This window comes from Panthera pardus, unplaced genomic scaffold (assembly GCF_024362965.1).
Source record: "Panthera pardus isolate Hobbes unplaced genomic scaffold, ASM2436296v1 HiC_scaffold_24, whole genome shotgun sequence".
Taxonomy (NCBI): domain Eukaryota; kingdom Metazoa; phylum Chordata; class Mammalia; order Carnivora; family Felidae; genus Panthera; species Panthera pardus.
Genome location: NW_026526810.1, coordinates 91,745,410 through 91,765,881, shown reverse-complemented (window position 1 = coordinate 91,765,881; position 20,472 = coordinate 91,745,410). Strand labels below are relative to the sequence as shown.

At 39.3% G+C, this 20,472-nt stretch overlaps 1 protein-coding gene across 3 annotated transcripts in view; it reads right to left on the bottom strand.

Moving 5' to 3' along the window:
- Positions 1–322: 322 nt before the first annotated feature.
- The window catches only part of GNG2 (G protein subunit gamma 2), a 121,140-nt gene continuing 100,990 nt past the window's right edge, over positions 323–20,472 (bottom strand). For all 3 annotated transcript variants that reach the window (XM_019451816.2, XM_019451817.2, XM_019451815.2), the window contains one exon: positions 323–3,530. In XM_019451816.2, the coding sequence (XP_019307361.1) occupies positions 3,402–3,530 (129 nt within the window). In that variant the 3' untranslated portion in view covers positions 323–3,401. The remainder of the gene's footprint in view (positions 3,531–20,472) is intronic.

The window sequence follows — 20,472 nt, the reverse complement described above, 5'->3', positions numbered from 1 at the left end:
GGCACTCACAGCACAGTAGAGCATAATCACAGTTTGTCCTCATGGTCCAGCCTGCCGGAGCCCTGGGCTCTTCTCCATCACCTTTCTCTGTCCCCAGGCATTGTACCAAAGATGTAGAGACCCAGGGAGAAAGGCTTTTAAAGAGTCTCACGTGAGTCTTTCTTTCCTTAGGGCACCTCTATTAACAAAATCCTAAAGAAAGCCAACGGATTTCTATTTCCCCATCCATCCTGTTACATGTCACCATCCTTCTCAAATTAACCATGAAATCGATGGGCCAGGTGGCCCACGGGCCCTCAAATAAAAGTGACTGCATGTGAAGTGAATTTGAAAATTCCATTTATTAAAACAAATACATTGTCCATGTGGGATGAAAATGTGCACATCACATTCAGGTTTTCCTTCTTTAACATTTCTGTATTTTCCTCTCTTTGAAAGACACACTCCATAGATCTTATATAGGAAAAATGTGAACCATTCTTGGGTTGGGAATATATTAATGTATATGTAACAATTCACCTTTGCCAGGAGCAGCTTAAAGCAAATATTAAAAAAAAAATACAAAACTCTAAGACAGCATGCTTGATTTCCTCAATTCCCATTTGTGAATAGGAGTATATGGATAAATTGATTTAATTTCTCCTTGGTAAGCAATCTCTTTCAAATATTATTATTAAAATTACCCTCAGATCAAAGTACTTTTTCGCAACCTCTAAGTAAAATTAAATAGTACTTGGTTTAAAATCGAAAAAAAAAAAAAAAAGAAATTGGAATATTGAGGATGATACAAGATATTTTTTCCCCTAAATATGAGGGTTATTGTTACTGTTTAAATTAACTGCATGGCAGATTCTCATTACTATCCAATACATTATATGCAGATATTAGGGCCTTGAATAATTAAGTTTTCCTATTGGTTATTCCTTAAGATAAAGTCATGCTGGTGGAAATGATTGGTGAACTTCTAACAGAATTAAAGCTCTTTAGAGGTATAAGTCATCAAAAGATTTCTTTTCCCCTTAACAAGTAAAAATACCAATAAGCAAAAACGCATATAAAGACTCTGGTAGTATAATTCCATACGATAGGACATGAAGGTACGACAAAGCCAAAACACTTTCCTTAAACGTAATTTCAGATGGGCTGTGTGTTCTCTGCCTTCTCTCTTCTTTTGTAAACAAGGTCACACGCACTTTGGAACTGCCTTAACTTTTCTAATTACCAGAGCCGTATTATGGTGCCTCCTTCAAGTTTTAGTTCCATCTTAACTGCTCCAAAGATCTAGATTCACATAAAAATATAAAGAGCCCCTCTAAGAAACATAAATGATGTGGATCATGAAAATCCTTGGGGTCTCGCAATGACACCTTAATCACCACCCAGAGGTGCTTCATTTACAGTTGTTTTTGTGTGACTGCATGGCCAATTCATGTTTTGACTAATTTTGAAAATGGGATACGGTTTTAGTTGATTCCACGGTAATACTAAGCTAATGGTACAATATGGCATGTAGTTTAACAACTACTCTGCCAAGGTCTTCCCACTGTATCTGCATTAGTGTCTCACTGATTGTAACAACACCCCAGGGTTTGAACAGCAGTATCTGGTTACAGAAGTACATTCATACCTTTTGCAAATGTTTCAGCATTCCCTTTTCCTGGCCCCAGGCGTGAGCTTTAATTGGATGTACTTATTCTTTTACCATCATGCCCATAAAAGGAGCTAAGGAAAATATTTACTCTCTCAAAACCTGTCCTTGGCATATTAAGCTTTTACATCTTTTTTCCTTCCTTTCCTTTTTTTTTTTTTTAATAGAAGGAAGAGAATGGAAAGAGAATAGAATGAATTTGGAAATGGTTTTCGTGACACCAAAGTAAACAGTGAGATGTAAGAGAGGTCCTCTTTTGCCTGGGAATGGCACAGAAAAAAAGTGATGCAGGCTTCCAGGACCTTCCATTACTGATGAAGGCTAGAGCTGTAAGGAAAAATCACTTTCAAGATCATCTCTTGGGAAAAGAGGGCTCTAGCTGCCAGGAAGTTGTAAATAAAGACTGAGAGACTCTAACAAACAAGATGGAAAACAAAACCAGAAAAGGTTCTACTGAAAAATCTGCTCAGTGAAAAGCAAAGACCATCTCAGTGGCAAAAAAGAGCCAGAACCTTTGTGATGTTGCTGGCTGAGGGGGCCGCACCTGCCCCCTTCTCCCTGGCAGTGAACAGCCAGGATGCTGAGAATGGGTCTTCTCTGGAGCCATCCAGGTTTATTTCTCCTGGTACTTGAACAAACAGAAAGTGTTCTTGAATCTAGAATTTCCACAATTCAGGGAAAGATGAAATTTGCCCTTACTCTAACAAAAGCACCTCCCAACTGATGCTGAATCCTTCCCTGTCCTGTTCAGTGGTTCCTGTGCTGTCCTGGATCCTGGACACAACCAAACTGCTTTGGATTCTGGAAAATACGTCGAAGAGGCGTATACGCCACTGTGAACTCAGAGGTATTTTAGGCATGGCTAAGGCGCTGAAGTGATCTCAGTTTTCAAGAGACTGAGATTTTTCTTCTCCAGCTTTTCTCCTCTCGCGTTCCTGTTCCAAACTTCAGAGTGAAACAACAAACCTTCTGAATGGATGTAACATAGGGACATTTTCATGCAGTATCACTCAAAAATTGTCACAAATATATGAAAGCACCAGTCACAACACATGATTTACTTTTACTTGCAGAATCAAAGCTATCATGTACAAATGTTAGGAATTGTGATAAGAGAACACAGACAACCGGCGTTTTTTTGTTGTTATTACCATGAGGATAAACCACGGGGAACATCTCCCTACATGTTTGGGTTCTCATCCTTGGAGTTCAGTCTTACGGACAAGTCCAGTCTTATCTTTGTACTACTCTAATGGGAAGGGGTGGAAGGAGAGGTATGGGGGAAGGAGAAAAGAAAAAGGCACAAAGACTAAACATCAATGCCATAAAACCAAACTGCGGCTACACTGGACAATTCAGCTTATCAAAGGGTATGCTAAAGGCAATATTCATTCCAAGAAGGTCATACACATCTTAGCTCAGTACGGCTGTCTGTTTTGATTTTTTTTTTAAATATGAAGCAGAAACATAAGGTGTGGGGAGGGATAGCAGAAAAGAAATGACGCGGATTTTATCTTTACAGATTCCCCTCCTCCAGGCAGTTCTGCAGATATCAGATCTCTTAACTTGGGATGTGGTTTGGCGATCATTCTCATAAAGGGGACCAGTTCTTTAAACATGCATAGCCTGGAGTTTCCAGGATGGTTCTCCTCCCTCTCTTTAAATGCTGTGGACTAGAAAGGCGCCCACTTTGCTAAGAACTCTACATCAGTGTCCCAGGAGCCCGGCGGCTCTTCAGGCTCTTCACGAAGGCTTAAAGGATGGCGCAGAAAAACTTCTTCTCCCTAAATGGGTTTTCTGAAGCCGGGACGGGGGTCAGCAGGGGGTCTTCCTTGGCATGGGCCTCACAGTAGGCCATCAAGTCTGCAGCCGCCTTGGATACCTGGAAAGGAGGACAAAAAACAACCGGATGTTTAGACGCGGCATCGGCAGAAGCATCCATGGCTTCCATCAGTCAAGGCCCAGACTTCAGAGTCCAGCTGCCCGGAAGGATTTGGGCTCAACTCCATGCTGCACTGCTCACCAGCTCGTGTGAAAGACAGGCGGGTGCTCAACCTCCATAGGCTCCGTTTCCCGGTCTGCAAAGAAGGGAGTTGGTGATCATGACCTCTCAGGACTGTCTCCAGCAGTCCCGGGAGTAGGCCCAGGCGAGTGAGGCCCTTAGGGCACAAACGGGATGGGGTGCTCACTGCTAAGGTCATGTGAGGATCAACCCTGCATGCGCACAGCCCTGACAGTGGAGGTGTCCTGAGACTTGTGCCTCAGGTACCTTACTAGGTGCCTCATCATAGTCCCAGCCCTGGCTGCAAGGGTTAAGTGAGTTAATCCACACAATTTACGTAGTGCCTGGCACATGTAGGCTTTCCATCCAGGCTAGACATTATTACCATTTCATAGTTGTGCCTTCTTGCTTCGGGAACTGTGTTAGAATGCAGAAAGGCTTGTTCATTTCCTTTTTAAACAAACACAGCAGGATGTGCACAAACACAAAAAATGCACATAACTTTACGTATTCTTATATTTTTACATATTCTATATTATATGTTCTTATACATATATAATTATGTATATATCTGATAAATATATATTATTCCTTCAATAGAGCACTGTATCCTTGAGGGAGTCCCATTACAAGGCTGGTCATTGATTTCAGCGATACTGTTATTTCTCACATTTCTGTAGCTTCTTCTTGGGAATTGTCTGGACTACCTTCTTTCGACCAGTCTCGACAATGGCAAATTTTCACTACTTCAGGGTGGACTTCATTTGGTAAAATAAACTAAAGGTCATTTATAACCACATCTGGGGACTAGGTGGATGATCCACCTGAGGAATGGTATTTGGGCTCAAAAACCATGAAGTTAAGAGTTGGTTTCTTACAGGACATAATATACTTGCTCTAGAGATCACTCCAAAAGATTTTTCAATATCACTGTACTACTAGAATAGCCTTTCAAAGTGACTACTGAAAGGATAATCCTCTGTAAGAGTGGGATGGAGTCTATTATTGCTAAACAGATTCACTGGCCCACCTTACAGGTAGATTATACACACCCACCCAACGACAGCAGACTTGCTCTAGCCAATGAGATGTGAGAGAAGTGATGTCGGTCACTTTAGGGCCGAAGCATCAAGAACCAGTGCATAGTCTGCCATATGCTTTCTCTCTGCCAGTTTGTCCACATGAAGCAATTTACTGCGAACCACCTTAATTGATTCAGAGGTTTTAACGAAAGGCATAGTGGCCATACCCTGGATTTGTTCCTTGCCTTATGGCCAAGTTGATTACAGCTTTGCTACTTAAAGGCCTTTCAATTTTATGGTTTGCTGGTTTCGTCATCTAACTCCACAAAGCTTTGAATTTTTGGACTGTCTGTTCCTTTCATCACACACCAGACAGAGGCAATATTCTGGATAGAGGATGCTGTGACTGCCAGGATCCCTGATGAAAGTGACATGGTGTGGAGTGGCAGCTGATCTGTAAAGGATATGTGGTGGGAATATCCACCAACATAACCCCCAAGAATGTTTGTTGTAACCCCCTTTGTTGTCGTAACCCCCAAGAATGGGAGGAGAGGACCTTTTGTTATTGCGACAAAACCTGGTCTACCCGGACTGATATAAAGAGGTATAGGAATTGGTATGTGCATTAGTTTCTTCAGTCTGCCTTAATAAATTGCCACCAACTAGGTGACTTAAAACAACGGAAATTTATTCTCTGGCACTTAGTGTTAGAGACTGGAAGTTCAAAATCAAGGTGTCAGCAGGGTTGGTGGTTCCCAATGGAGGCCCAAGGAGCATCTGTTCCATGCTTCTTAGCTAGTGCTGGTGGTTTCTGGCAGTCCTCAGTGTCTCTTGACTTGTAAATGCATCGCTCCAAACTCTACCCACATCTCTCCATGGCCTTCTCTCTTGTGTGTCTCTGTCTTCCCACGGTATTCCTCTCTTCGTCTATGCCCCCATTTCCTACCTACCAATCACTGGATTAGGGTCGACCCTAATCTAGCTTGAACTCATCTTTCCTTGATTACGTCTTCAAATATCCTACTTCCCAATAAGACCACATTCTAAGGTTCCAGATAGGTTTAGGGGACACTATTCAATGCAGTAGAGTATATTTGTGTCAGAGTCAGTCTCACCTTTTTTAAAAATTTTAAATAATCTCTTATTTACCTTTTTCCCAGCTTTATCGAGATATAATTTATATACGATGTATAACTTTAAAGTGTACATTGTAATTGTTTGATACACGACTATACTGTGAAATTATAACTACAGAAGGATAATTACTACCTCTGTCACCTCACGTAATTACCTTTTTTTGTATGTGTGTGGTGAGAGCATTTAAGATCTACTCTTTTAGCAACTTTCAAGTATCCAGTATACTATTGTTAACTGTGTCACCCTGCTGTACATTCAATCACCAGAATTTATTCATCTTATAACTGGAAGTTTATAGCCTTTGACCAACATCTCCCCATTTCCCTCACCATCCAGCCCCTGGCAACCACCATTCCATTCTGTTTCTGTGACTTAGATTTTTTTAGTTTTCACATGTAAGTGATATACAGTGTTTGTCTTTCTCTGACTTATCTCACTTAACATAGTTCCTTTAAGGCCCATCATATTATCACAAATGGCCAGATTTCCTTTTTTCTCATAGCTGAATAATTCTCCATTGTATGTATATAACACATCTTCTTGATCCATTCATCCATGGATGAACACTTAGGTTGTTTCCATAACTTGACTATTGCAATGAAGTGCAGATCACTCTTTGGAATCCTGATTTCATTTCCCGTGGATATATATACTTTTAATTTTTTGAGGACCCTCCATACTGTTTTCTGTAATGGCTGCACCATTATACATTCCCACCAAAAGCAAATAAGGGTTCTGCTTTCTCCACTTCTTTTTAAAAAAAATTTTTTTTTAACGTTTATTTATTTTTGGGACAGAGAGAGACAGAGCATGAACGGGGGAGGGGCAGAGAGAGAGAAAGACACAGAATCGGAAGCAGGCTCCAGGCTCTGAGACATCAGCCCAGAGCCTGACGCGGGGCTCAAACTCACGGACCGCGAGATCATGACCTGAGCCGAAGTCGGACGCTTAACCGACTGAGCCACCCAGGCGCCCCTCGCTTTCTCCACTTCTTAACCAACACATATTATCACTTGTCTTTTTGATAATAGCCACTCTAACAGGTGTTAAGTGATATCTCATTGTGCTTTTGATTTGCATTCCCCTGATTAGTGATGTTGAACATCTTTTCACATACCTGTTGGCCATTCATATGTCTTCTCTGGAAAAATGTCTGCTCAGTTCCTCTGCCCATTTTTAAATCAGATTTCCCCCCTTCTTTGAGTTCTTTATATACTTTGGATATCAACCCCTTCCCATGTGTATGGTTTGCAAATATTTTCTCCTATTCCATAGGTTGCCTTTTCATTTTGTTGATGGTTTCTTTTGCTGGGCAGAACCTTTTTAGTTTCATGTAGACCTTCTTACTTATTTTTGCTTTTGTGGCATGTATTTTTGGTGTTGTATTTAAGAAATCATTGTCAAGACCAATGTCAACGAGCTTAGCCGCTATGAAATATTGTTTTCAGGAGTAGAATTTAGTGATTCATTACTTGCATATAACACTCAGTGCTCAACACAATAGTTTCATTCTTTTGCATGTGATTATTCAATCTTCCCAACACCATTTATTGAAAAGATGATCTTTTCCCTATTAAGTATTCTTAGCTCCCTTGTCAAATGTTAGTTGATGGTATATAGTAGGGTTTATTTCTTGGCTCTTTATTTAGTTCCATTGGTCTGTGTGTCTATTTTTATGCCATACTGTTTTGATTACTATAGCTTTGTAACAGTTTGAAATCAGGAAGCATGATGCCTCCAGCTTTATTCTTCTTAGGATTGCTTTGGCTGTTCAGGGTCTTTTGTGCTTCATTATGAATTTTATGATTTTTTTTATATTTCTATGAAAAATGACATTGGAATTTTGATAAGGATTGCACTGAATCTTCAGATGGTTTGGGGTAGTATGGACATTTCAACAATATTAATTCTTCTGATCTATGCACATAGACTATCTTTCCATTTATTCGTGTCTTCAATTTCTTTCATTGAAGTCTTAGTTTTCAGTGTACAGCTCCTTCACATTCTTGGGTAAATTTATTCCTAAATATCTTATTGTTTTTGATGCTCTTGTGAATAATTTTCTTTATTTCTTTTTCTGCTATTTCAATGTTTTGTATAAAAACACAATGGATATCTGTATGCTGATTTTGTATCTTGCTACTTTACTGCTTAGCAAGTTGATTAGTTCTAACAGTTTTCTGTGTGTGAGATCTTTAGAAATTTTCTTTATCTGAGATCATATCATCTTCCAATGGAGACAATTTTACTTCTTCCTTTCTGATTTGGATACCTTTCATTTCTATTTCCTGCCTGACTGCTCTGGCTAGGACTTCAGTACCATGTTGAATAGGAGTGGTGAGAGTGAAAACCCTTGTTTTGTTCCTGACCTTAGAAGAAAAGCTGTCAGTCTTTCATCACTGAGGATGATGTTAGCTTTGGGCTTGTCATATATGACCTTTATCATGTTGAGGTACATTCCTTCTATACCCAATCTGTTGAGTTTTAATCCTGAAAGGATGTTGTATTTGTTAAATGCTTTTTCTGCCTCTATTGAGATGATCATATGATTTTCATCTCTCATTCTGCTAATGTGATGTGTCACATATATTGATTTGTTGCACCATCCTTGCATTCCGGGATAAATCCTTAACTGCAGTGTGTGATCCTTTTTTTTTTTTTAATTTTTTTTTAACGTTTATTTATTTTTGAGACAGAGAGAGACAGAGCATGAACGGGGGAGGATCAGAGAGAGGGAGACACAGAATCTGAAACAGGCTCCAGGCTTTGAGCTGTCAGCACAGAGCCTGATGCGGGGCTCAAACCCACGGACCACGAAATCATGACCTGAGCCAAAGTCGGCTGCTTAACCGAATGAGCCACCCAGGCGCCCCATTGTGTGTGATCCTTTTAATATGCTGTTGAATTTGGTTTGATAATATTTGGTACAGAAGTTTTGCATCTATTCACCAGGGATACTGGCCTGTAATTTTCTTATCTTGTAGTATTTTATCTAGCTTTGGTAGCAGGGTAATGGTGGCCTTTTCAAATGAGTTTGGGAGTATTCCCTCCCAATTTTCAATTTTGGAAGAGTTTGGGAAGGATCAGCATAAATTCTTTAAATGTCTGGTAGGATTAATCAGGGAAATCATCTGGTCTTGGGCTTTTCCTTGTTGGGAGGTTTTTGGTTACTGATTCAATCTCCTTACTCTTTATTGGTCTGTTCAGATTTTCTATTTCTTTATGATTTAGTCTTGGAAGGTGGTATGTTTCCAGTAATTTATCCAGTTCTTCTAGGTTTCCAATTTGTTGGCATATAATTTTTTTCATAGTAGTCTCTTATGATCCTTTGTGTTTCTGTGGTATGAGTTGCAATGCCTTCTTTCATTTCTAATTTTATTTGAGCCTTCTCTTTCTTTTCTTAGTCTAGTGAAGGGTTTGTCAGCTTTACTCATCTTTTAAAAACTAGCTATTAGTTTCACTGATCTTTCCTATTGTTTCTCTGGTCTCTATTTCATTCATTTCTTGCTCTTATCTTTGTTATTTCCTTCCTTCTGCTAACTTTAGGCTTAATTTGTTCTTTTTAAAAAATTCCTTGAAGTTTAAGTTTAGGTTATTTAGGATCTTTTTGTTGTTGTTGTTGTTTTGTTTGTTTTACATGTTGCTATAAACTTCCCTCTTGGAACTGCTTTTGCTGTATCTCGTAAGTTTAGGGATATTGTATTTCCTTTTTTTTTTTTTTTCATTTCAAGATATTTTTTTATTAACCTTCTGATTTCTTCTTCGATACATCGGTTTGCTGTTCGGGAGTGTGTTAACTTCCACATATGTGCGAATTACCCAGTTTTCCTCCTGTTATTGATTTGTAGTTTCATACCATTGTGGTTGGAAAAGATTCTTTTTATAATTTCAGTCTTCTTAAATTGGCCAAGGCTTATTTTGTGACCTATTATTTGTCCTGTCTTAGAGATTGTAACATGTACACTTAAGAAGAACATGTATTCTGCTGCTGTTGGATGGAATGTTCTGTATATGTCTATTAGATCCATTTAGTCTAAAGTATAGTTCAAGTCCAACATTTCCTTATGAATTTTTTGTCTGGGTGAGTTATGCATTTTTGAAAGTGGGCTGCTAAAGCCCGCTACTATTATTTTATTGTTGTTTATTTCTCTCATCAGGTCTGGTAATATTTGCTCAATATATTTAGGTGCTCTAACGTTGTATAGGTTTATGATGGTTATATCCTGTTAATGATTGACCCCCTTCATCATTATATAATGACCGTTGTCTCTTGTTACAGGTTTTGGCTTAAAGCGTTGCTCTTTAATTGATATTACATTGCTTATAAAAAGATTTTTATTATGCTCCTACTATGTTTTAGACATTGCGTTTTCCCTGTTGATCTACACAATTATCCCGAGGTAAGAAGCGTTATTGTCCTTTCATAAGTGAAAAATTAAGGCTCAGCAGATTGCTTGAGTTTTCCAATGTCATATAGCAAAGCACATGGCAGAAAAAGAACTGAACCTGATGCTTTGCCATTAAGCCACAGCTATCCACATAGAAGCTACTCAAATGCAAGGCTAGTTCCAAAGGTTGAAATTGAAATTCTTTGTGCATCTTCATGAAATGCTATTATGATAGAATGAAAGGAAACAACTTGTTCTTCTCTTAGCTCCTCTAAATGAAAGCAAAGGACAGACTTTCAGACTGAATCTCAATCACTGTGTGTGTGTGCCTTTTACTTGTTTGAGCCATGGTCATTATTACCCCAAACAGGAGCTCAGCTGCAGGCAGCAATGACTAGGCAACAGGCGTATCTAAAACTCACTTGTTAAGAAGAGATCCAGCACCATCCCTATTCTGCAATGTTCACATACAAATACAGGCATGCCTCAGAGATATTGCAGGTTTCATACCAGACCACTGCAATAAAGTGGATACCACAATAAAGCGAGTCAAATGAATATTCTGGTTTCCCAGGGTGTATAAAAGTTATGTTTACACTATCCTGTAGTCTATAAGTGTGTAGTGGCTTTATGCCTAAGAAAACAGCGAACATACTTTAAGTAAAAAATACTCATGCTAAAAAATGCTAACCGTCATCTGAGCTTGTAGCAAGTCATAGTCACTGATCACAGATCACCACAGCAAATATAATAATGATGGAAAAGCTTGGAATATTGCAAGAATTACCAAAATGTGACACAGAGACGTGAAGTGAGCAAACGCTGTTGGAAAAATGACACAAATAGACTTGCTCAAGGCAGGGCTGCCAGAAACCTTCAGTCTGTAAAAAAACACAAAAAAGAACCAACAAAAAACTGCAGTATCTGAGAAATGCAATAAAAATGCACGATAAAACAAGGTATGCCTGTGTGAAGCAGAGGTTTTCAAAATCTTTTTATTAAACAAAAAGTGCTACATTGAGAAAAATTAAGCTTACGTGTTGCATATGTCTTATATTTGACCACTTGATTCTGAATGGTTTCTTTTTAAAAATATTTTACGGGTTTTATCTGGTTTCCTTAACCAGATTGCAATTTCCTGTGGGTGATAGTCCCACACATTGTCAGAATCCTAGCAGGAATGAGAATAATTGCTATTATTTATCTTCTCTTGCTATGTGTTAGAAATGTGCTAACCACTTTACATACAGTATCTTATTTAATACTTACAACAACATTATGAGTCACAAGCTATTATTATCCCCATCTGAAATATGTGAATTTGAGGCTTCATTAGGTAGTTGTTTGTCTTAGGTCTCACAGCTCATGGGTGGCTGAGTAGTGAGTCTCAGTGTTTCTGACTTAATCCTATGAATACTCTTCCTTTAGAATGCATAGTGTCATCCTTATCCCTTACTTAAAATGAGTCACAGCAAAAATAGTCTGCCTGGAAAGTCTTCTTGCTTTCTGACTATCCCTGCCAAGATTTTGCCTACCCTGTCTTTTCCATTAAATACCTTTAGGCCTACTTCCATGAAAACTTTCCCAGTAACCACAGGCAATCTCTCTCTTTTCTGTCTTGTTGATTATTCCTCCGAAAATATCTCAAATTTGTTTCCTTATTGCTATTGTGACTGCTCTAATTCAAGCCTCCATATTCTTTCTCCACGTTTCCAGAAATAACCTCTTAAACAAAAAGTGATTAATTTGGGTTTCCCAAAGGGTCTACTATAAACTGAATGTTTGTGTCCTCCAAGATGTATATGTTGAAACTTAATTCCCAATGTCACGGAATCTGGAGTTCTCATGCATGGAGTTAGTGCTCACATGAGAGAGATTCTAGAGTTCCCTCACCCCTTCTAACATGTGAGAACCTAGTGCAAAGTCTGCCATCTATGAACCAGGAAGCAGGCTCTCATCAGACATGGAATCTGCCAGTGCTTTGATGTTGGACTTCCCAGTCTCCAGAACCATGAGAAAAAAATTCTGTTGTTTATAAGCCACCCAGTCTATGGTATTGCATTACAGCAGCTCAAACAGATGAATACAGACTCAACAGATAGAATTCAGGGGGTGGTCTGTGAACTTTAATAAGAAAAATTACATCTTTATCTTCACCAACCTCAAATGGAAATTTAGCATCTTCCATTTCATTTAGTATTTCTTTTTATTTCATTCCCAGAGGTAGACAACACACAACAGTAGCATTAGCCCTCTGACTTGGTTCCCCATAGAAATCAGATATTTTCCATCACATTACTAGCTATTGCAAACATCTGAACATTTCATTTATGTTCATCTACCTCATAATTATAGACCCACTATGAGATCTTATATAATCAGTTAATAAAGGAGTACATATATAACTTTATCACAAATGTTTTTTTCTAAAAAATATTCTGATAAACTGTATTTCAATAGGATTACTTTCCTTTGTAATTTGAAAACATTCTGAAGAGGGGACCATATGCTTCAGTAAGCTACCAAACAGGTCTAAGGCAGAAAAGTTGAAGAATCTCAGTTCTAAATGAATTCCCTGCTTTGACTACTGTGCCAAGAGTAGCATTTTCCATACTACGGCTAGGAAGTTAATTTAAAAATATAAATGGGCTCATATCATGCTCTTAGTCAAAACCTCTCATAGTTTGTCATTCTACTTTGTAGAGAACAAAAACATCTTAAAACAGCCTGTGAAGCTTGCATGCTTTGGGCCTGCCCATCTTTCCAATTTTGTGTGTGGCCTCCTTCCCTTCCCCACACAAGCCTTCACTAATTTTGTGGAAGCTCCAAGTTCTCTTATGCCTTAGAGCTTCATTTATACAACTCCCCGGAGTATTTTTTTCCCCATTTTCTCCATAGGCTGGTTTCTTCTCTTCCTTTAGGAGTCAGCTGAAATATTGCCTCTTTGCAGAGTCTTTACTGACCGCTTCATCCAATAATGACTTCCCTCATCATGTTCTTTCAGAGCACCCTTTCTTTCCATTTACAGAAAAACGTTTCTCACAATTTATAATGACAAGCGTCGTTTATTTATTTGCTGTTTGATGTATGTCTTTCTTTTTAGGCACTATGCTCTATGAAGGCAGAAACTGTATCTGCTTTATCCACTGTATAATCAGTGGCAGACACAAAGTAGACACTCAGATAACTGCTGAAGGAGTTCTCAAACAATCTTACTCAATAAATATTCTATTCAACTAATATTTATTTACTGAGTACCTAATTTGCCGGGCATAGGTCTGGATATTTGGGATAATAAAGGAACAAAATATACAAAGATTCCTGTCCTTGTGGAACTTATGCAATATTCTAGGCTTCTAATTCAGACTCAGATGAAAAAACACACACTAATTAAACTGGAAATATATGAACAAGTAGTTTTTAAATGTCAGGCAACAGGTAGGACAGGACAGTGACCCGTGAGAAAAGGGAGATAAGATAAGCCCCGTGATTGTCCCAGTTGACTGTTTAAAAAAGGGGTCCCTGGGTGGTTCAGTTGGTTAAGCATCCGACTTCGGCTCAGGTCATGATCTCACAGGTCATAATTTTGAACCCCACATCAGGCTCTCTGCTGTTAGCACAGAGTCTGCTTCAGAGCCTCTGTCCACTCCCCCTCTTCCCCCTCCCCCACTTGCTCTCTCTCTCTCTCTCTCTCAAAAGTCAATGTTTAAAAAAAAAAAAAGGGAAAACTGTTTTTAGGCCATGGCATAGGGAAGGGCTACCCAAACAGAGTTCAGGGATCTCCCTGAGTTGAAGAGAGAGTAACAGAGAATAAAGTGCTACACAGACACAGAATGAGAGGGAGACAGAAAGCGTGAGCTCTGGAGGTTTCCAGAGGATTCCTTTTGAGTCATTAGCTGAATACTGATCAGCACATATGTGGGAGAAAACTGCTTGAAGCTGTACAAAAAAATTCAGAAAGGATCAACTGAATAATCCCTGGTGATCACGCAGGGCTGGAAAAGTTTGTGCCTCCACGATCTCATAACAGATGGGGGATTGACCAGAGTCCTAAAAAGGGTATTGCTTCAGAAGGGGTACCAAATCGGCCTAGGTTAAAGGCTGTTGTGGACCCACCTGCCAATGTTCAAAAGTAAGCCTTGAATAGATCAAATGCTTCTAAGTAACTTAATTGCACTAGAGAACAAAACCCCCAAATATTAAAGGGAATACAAAAAAATTCCAGTATGCCACAATGTCTAGAATCTGATAAAAAAAAATCAGGCATGTAATTAAGTGTGAAAAAAATCTCTCCCTTATAAGGAGAAAAATTAATCCAAAGAAAAAGACCCAGAATTGACACAGATGATAAAATTAATAGATAAGGAGGTTTGTTGTTAAAATAGCTATTTTAAATATTGTCCATACAATCAAGAACATAGAAGAAAGCAAAACATGATAGAAAGAGACATGGAAGATATTTAAAAGACCCAAATCACATCTCTGGAGATAAAAAAAAAAAAAATACATTGGATGGAATTAACAGTAGATTTAGACACTGCAGAAGAAAAGATGAGTGAATTTGAAAACGACAATAGGAACTCCCCAAAATTAAGTACAGAGAGAAAATAGGCTGATAAAATATGAACACAAAATATTAAGCTAGAAGACAACTTGAAGGGCCTGAATACACATGTAATGGGGGTCTCGAAAGGAGAGGAGATAAGTTGTGGGTGGAGAAGAAGGAAGAAACAATATCTGAAGCCATAGTGGCTGAAAGAGACATAATGGCTGATGAAAACAACAAGTCCACAGGTTCAAGTAACCCAGAAAACCTCAAATGAAGCAACATGAATCAAACTATACCAATATACAGCATAAAGAAATTGCTTATATAGTATTTGAGTGGGAGAATTCTATATATAATTGCGTATATAGAATTTGAGTGAGAGAACAGAAAAGAAACTATTGTAGTTAGAGAGAATGTTAGAAGGTAGTAAATTTTATAAGGAAATGGAAAGTAAAGCAGGGTAAAAGAGATTATGAATGTGGGTGTGTGCAGTGGGGGTGGGGAACAGATTACAATAGTTGGGCTCAATTGAGAAGGTAATTAATCTTTGGGTAAAAACTTACAGAAAGAAGGGGAGGCACTGACTTGCACTGGAAAGGAGCACTCAGAATGCTGGTGTGGAGAACACGGAGTACTTTTGGGGAGTCAAGGGAGGAAGCAGAGATTGCCCTGGAGTCTACCACTGTAATCTAAGAGAGAGGTGGCAGTGGTTCAGAAGTGGTGTGAAGTAATATAATTCTAGATAAACGGTATTTGAATGTAGACTCACCAGGAATTTATGACAGACTGGAGATAGGGTGTGAATGCAAAAGAACTGGTAAGGATAATTCTTAAAGTTGTGGGACTGAACAAGTAGAAAGACGAAGCTGTTCTCATTTCAGCTGGTGAAAGCTGCAGGGAGAGAAGTTTTGGGGGTGAGATCAAGAATACAGGTTCGGTTTGAAATTAAAATGCTATCAGTGGGATATACAGTGCTGGAGTTTGAGAGAGATGTAGATGAGAGCTATAAATTTGGGAGTCAGGGCCCTACAGATGGTGGATAAAGCCTTGGGAAGGAATAAGATCATCAAGAGAGCATGTTTAGATAGAAAAGAGAGGGACAAGGACTGAACCCCGGGACACTTCAATGTAAGAAGCTGGGGAGCTCAAGCAGAGCCAGGAAAGGGAATTTAGATGGAGTAGCCTGTGAAAGTGGGGGCTGCTGAGAGCCAAATGCTGAAGAAAATGCTTCAAGGCATAAGGAATCATTAACCATGTCAAATGCTACCAGTAGGCCACGTCCGATGAAACTGAGAATTGACTTAGTTAGATTTAGCCAACTGCAGCCCTCAGCAACCTTGGTGAGAGAAGGTTTAAGAGAATGGTGGGAGTGAAAGTCTCACTGAACAGGTTGAAGAGCAAACTGGGGGGCACGTGGGTGGCTCAGTCAGTTGAGCACCTGACTCTTGATTTTGGCTCAGGTCATGATCTCAGGGTTGTGGGATCGAGCCCCATGTTGGGCTCTGCACTGAGTGTGGAGCCTGCTTAAGATTCTCTTCTCTCCTTCCATCACTCCTACCACTCGTGCTCTTTCTCTCTAAAACAATAATGAAAAAAAAAAAAGAGCAAATGGGGCCTCCTCCTCCTTCATGAACAGTTCAGTCTTAAAGAGATTGGTGGGACTAAGCACGGGGGGCTCCACACTAGGTCAGAGGCCCACGGTGGGATGTCAGAGCTTACGCAGGGTGAGGAGAGCATCTGTACAGGGGATAGGAGCATAGGAGCCCAAGTGGGAGGCGAATGCATTCATGTTGGGAGGAGAGGCCATGGAATATGGGACCTTGGTTCCCTACAGGAGAGTTGACCAGATAAGGACAAGGGGAGCCAGGACCCTCTCTGTCAGTGAAGGAAGTTAAAAATACGGGAAGTGGAAAAGCTAGAATGTACTGTGGTGTAGGACAGGACCTGGTGGTGTCGGTGTGAACTCATGCTTACATATACATGGATACACAAGAAAGAAAGAAATGCAGATGTAAAAGTGTGTGTGTGTGTGTGTGTGTGTGTGTGTGTGTGTAGTATTCTCTAACTCCGTCCACTGAGAGGGACTAAGAGTAGCAACACCTCAAACGCTTCAGCAATGACAACACCTAGCATCCAGAGTTTCATTTGTAAACACCATTCTCATAGGAACTAGTGCTCTTGGAGAAAGGATGATTCTAGGGCTGGGGCAAGAAAATAACAAGAGGCCCCTACACCATCATCTTTTTGTACCAAACACTAAGGAGGCACTCAAACAATGATGGAGTCATGTCAAAAGGACACGGTAGCTAGCTTCTCAGTCTGTGTCAATTAAAACATCAAAATAAATGATGGCAGTAGCAATTATAAACCACCGAATAAAAGAGGAAACCATGAGTCCATATCAATATAATTAAATACGTTTTTAAAAATAGAATGTTTGTGGGGCGCCTGGGTGGCTCAGTCGGTTAAGCATCCGACCTCGGCTCAGGTCACGATTTTGTGGTTTATGGGTTCAAGCCCCACACTGGGCTCTGTGCTGACAGCTCAGAGCCTGGAACCTGCTTCAGATTCTATGTATCGCTCTCTGTGCCCCTCCCCTGCTCACACTTTGTCTCTTTCTCCCTTAAAAATAAATGAACATTAAAAAAATTTTTTTAATAAAAGAATAAAATGTTTGTTGAGGGGTAGGATAGTTATAGATCTCAAGGTCCCTCCCCCCAAATACAAATGTTGCTGAACTACAAAAGACAAAAGAAGAACTTTACATGAAGAAACTTGAAAATAACACCTTAATTAAGTAATCAAAGTTAACATCACAGTGACAATTTGAAATCACATGTCACTGATAGAATGCAATGAGACAAATATCCCCATCAATTCTATATCAATGCCCCAGTTTTGTTAACTGAATTTAATCATGAAGAAATACTAGACAAACCCAAATTGAGTGGTATTCCACAAAATAGACGGCCCATAATCTTCAAAAGTGCCAAGGTCATGAAAGTGAAGGAAGTCTATGGACAGGACAACTAAATGCAACACATGATTCTGAACTAGGTTCTTTTGCTAAAAGGGATATTATTATTATTAAGGTGATTTGCAATACTTAAATGAGGTCTGAGGATTAGAAAGTAGCAACATATCAATGTTAACTTTCTAATTCTGATGACTGTACTTTATGATTATGTAGAAGAATGTTTTTATTTACAGAAAGTACACACTAAAGTATTTGGAAGTGATGGGGCAGCTGTTGACAACTTATTTTCAAATGGTTCAGGGGAAAACAAAATTCTTTATACTATATTCGCAACCCTGTTATACCTTTGAGATTACTTCCAGAGGAAAAATAATGTTTCAAAAGAAAGGGAAAATCAGAGGTAGTGAATACAGACAACTTTTTCAAGAAGTTCTGCAAAGCAGAGTAAACAAATGAGGCAGCTGCTGGGAGAGGAAGTGGGTAAGTCAAGAGAAAAAAATTAAAAATTTTATTTAAGGGGGCGCCTGGGTGGCTCAGTCAGTTAAGCATCTGATTTTGGCTCAGGTCATGACCTCACGGTTCGTGGGTTCAAGCCCTGTGCTGGGCTCTGTGCTGACAGCTCAGAACCTGGAGCCTGCTTCAGATTCTGTGTCTCCCTCCCTCTCTCTCTCTGCCCCTCCCATGCCCATGCTCTCTCTCTCAAAAATAAATAAACATTAAAAAAATTTTTCTTCAAGATGGAGAAATAACACTGTGTCTGTACATTGTTGGAGCTGACGAAATAGAGAACCAAGACTGATGATTTAGGATGGGCAGATGGTGGAGCGTGTCCTCAGGCAGGGAGATGACATCTGTTGCACAGGTAAAGGAATGACATTTGATAAGCGTGTGCATGTCCCCAGACTGACCACTGCTGACGCCCAGCTATCCGGCAATCTCTCCAAACGAGACCGGGGCTGAGAACACCGGAGGGAAGAAAGGGTCACTCCACACAGTCCCAACAAAGGCTGCCACACTATGATTTTAGGCTCTGAAAACATAGGAAGCCACCCTAGGCAGATACCATGACAGCTCTGAGAAGCAGGTGTTAAGGTAAAAATCAGACCCAAGAATTTAAACAGTATGTAAGGATATACATCTGTCTTCATTACATTCTGAGATCGAGACGCATTTTAAAATTGATGTCGCAAAATGCTTGCAAGCCATCAGGCAAAGAAGTAAGCACTGACAGGTGGTCACTGCCTATGTATGCGGGAAGTCTCATGTGTGAGATGGCAATCAACCCTCTCAGTTGAGTTGCCTGAAAGGCACCACCCAAAGTTGACTTAACTTTAACTTGTTGCTTTAAAGGACCTCAAAGATTGTGCTGGGATGGAGGCCTGAAACAGGAAGTTATTATGAACATTGAACATCGCCCGTCATAGGCGTGGTGACGTACCTGAAGGCAAAGAAACTGCCAACCTCCGGAAGAGACAGAATTTCCAAAGTAGGAGAGATTGGTCTGACATTTGTCTAGAAAGGTCTTTTGCTCAGGTCAAAAGCAACTGGCTACTTTTAAGCCTTCATTTTTCTTTGAACCATTAATATGTAATTCATGTAAGAAAAAATGCAAATGTTCAGTTTAACACTAGTGAATGCAGAAGAAACCTCAGTATTCTTTGACATGCTTCTCAACATCATGGTGTCTGTATCACTGCGGGTGGCCATAATTGAGTAGAAAGGATCTTTCCTGGGTGTGAGGAGTACCCAGGGTCAAACTTTGATTGCAATACTACAGAAAGTAAAATTGTATGGATAAATATCTACTATTTTTTATTTATAAAATAATGAGTGAATATTCTAAGTTCTCTTCCCCTCTCCTCTCCTCCAAGGGTGGTATTAAACTAATGTTGTATCTATAGGATTTTTTTTAAAGGAAATAGAATGATATTTTTGAAATTAATAACTTGAAAATAGTCACCAAAAAAGTACATTTATTTAATAAAAAAGAAAGACACTGAAAAGTGTCACCCAAAATAGTTACATTTTTAAAAAGGGAGACTTCATCTGGCCTGAAAACTGGGCTATCCAGAGAAATTCATTTTCTAGGGATTTCAAATCATCAAGGTTTAACAGTACTTCTGTAGCCCCTAGGTACAATGTGTAAGGCTAAGCATGTGTGTGGTGCTTAACAAATACCTACTGAATTTTTAAAAGTTATATCAACTGTCACAAAAATGAAGTGCCAAGCTCAATTATTAACGTATGTGTGAATTCAATTTAAAATTTTTTGCTTCATTATCCGCAAATTGAAAGAATTAGGACTGGCCAATGCTGAACACAACCCTTTCCTCTTTAAGTCCTTTGACATACTGTACTGATTTTATAGTCCCTGAAAATTCTCTCAATTGGCCTATGAGGAGGACAGTATCTTATTCTCCCTAATAAATCAAATGCAAGCATTTTGGGGAAGAGATGTTAAAACTTTCATTTCAAATGCTGGAGAAAAACTTCAAAAGCCTCAAACTTAGGATGTATGTCCCCTCTCTAGTACCAAGTGTGATGTCTAACTGGTCTTTTTTCAGTACCATTTTTTTTTTTTATGATTGGTACAATTCCAATCTTTTATGAATCAATCATCAGAAAGATGATTTCTTCCTCTCTCTCTCTCTCTCTCTCCCTTTGCCCCTCCCCCAGCCTCTAAGAAAAAGGAACCTTTGTCTTTAATTCAATAATTTACACATATTTGTCAGTTATGAAAATCGGGTCT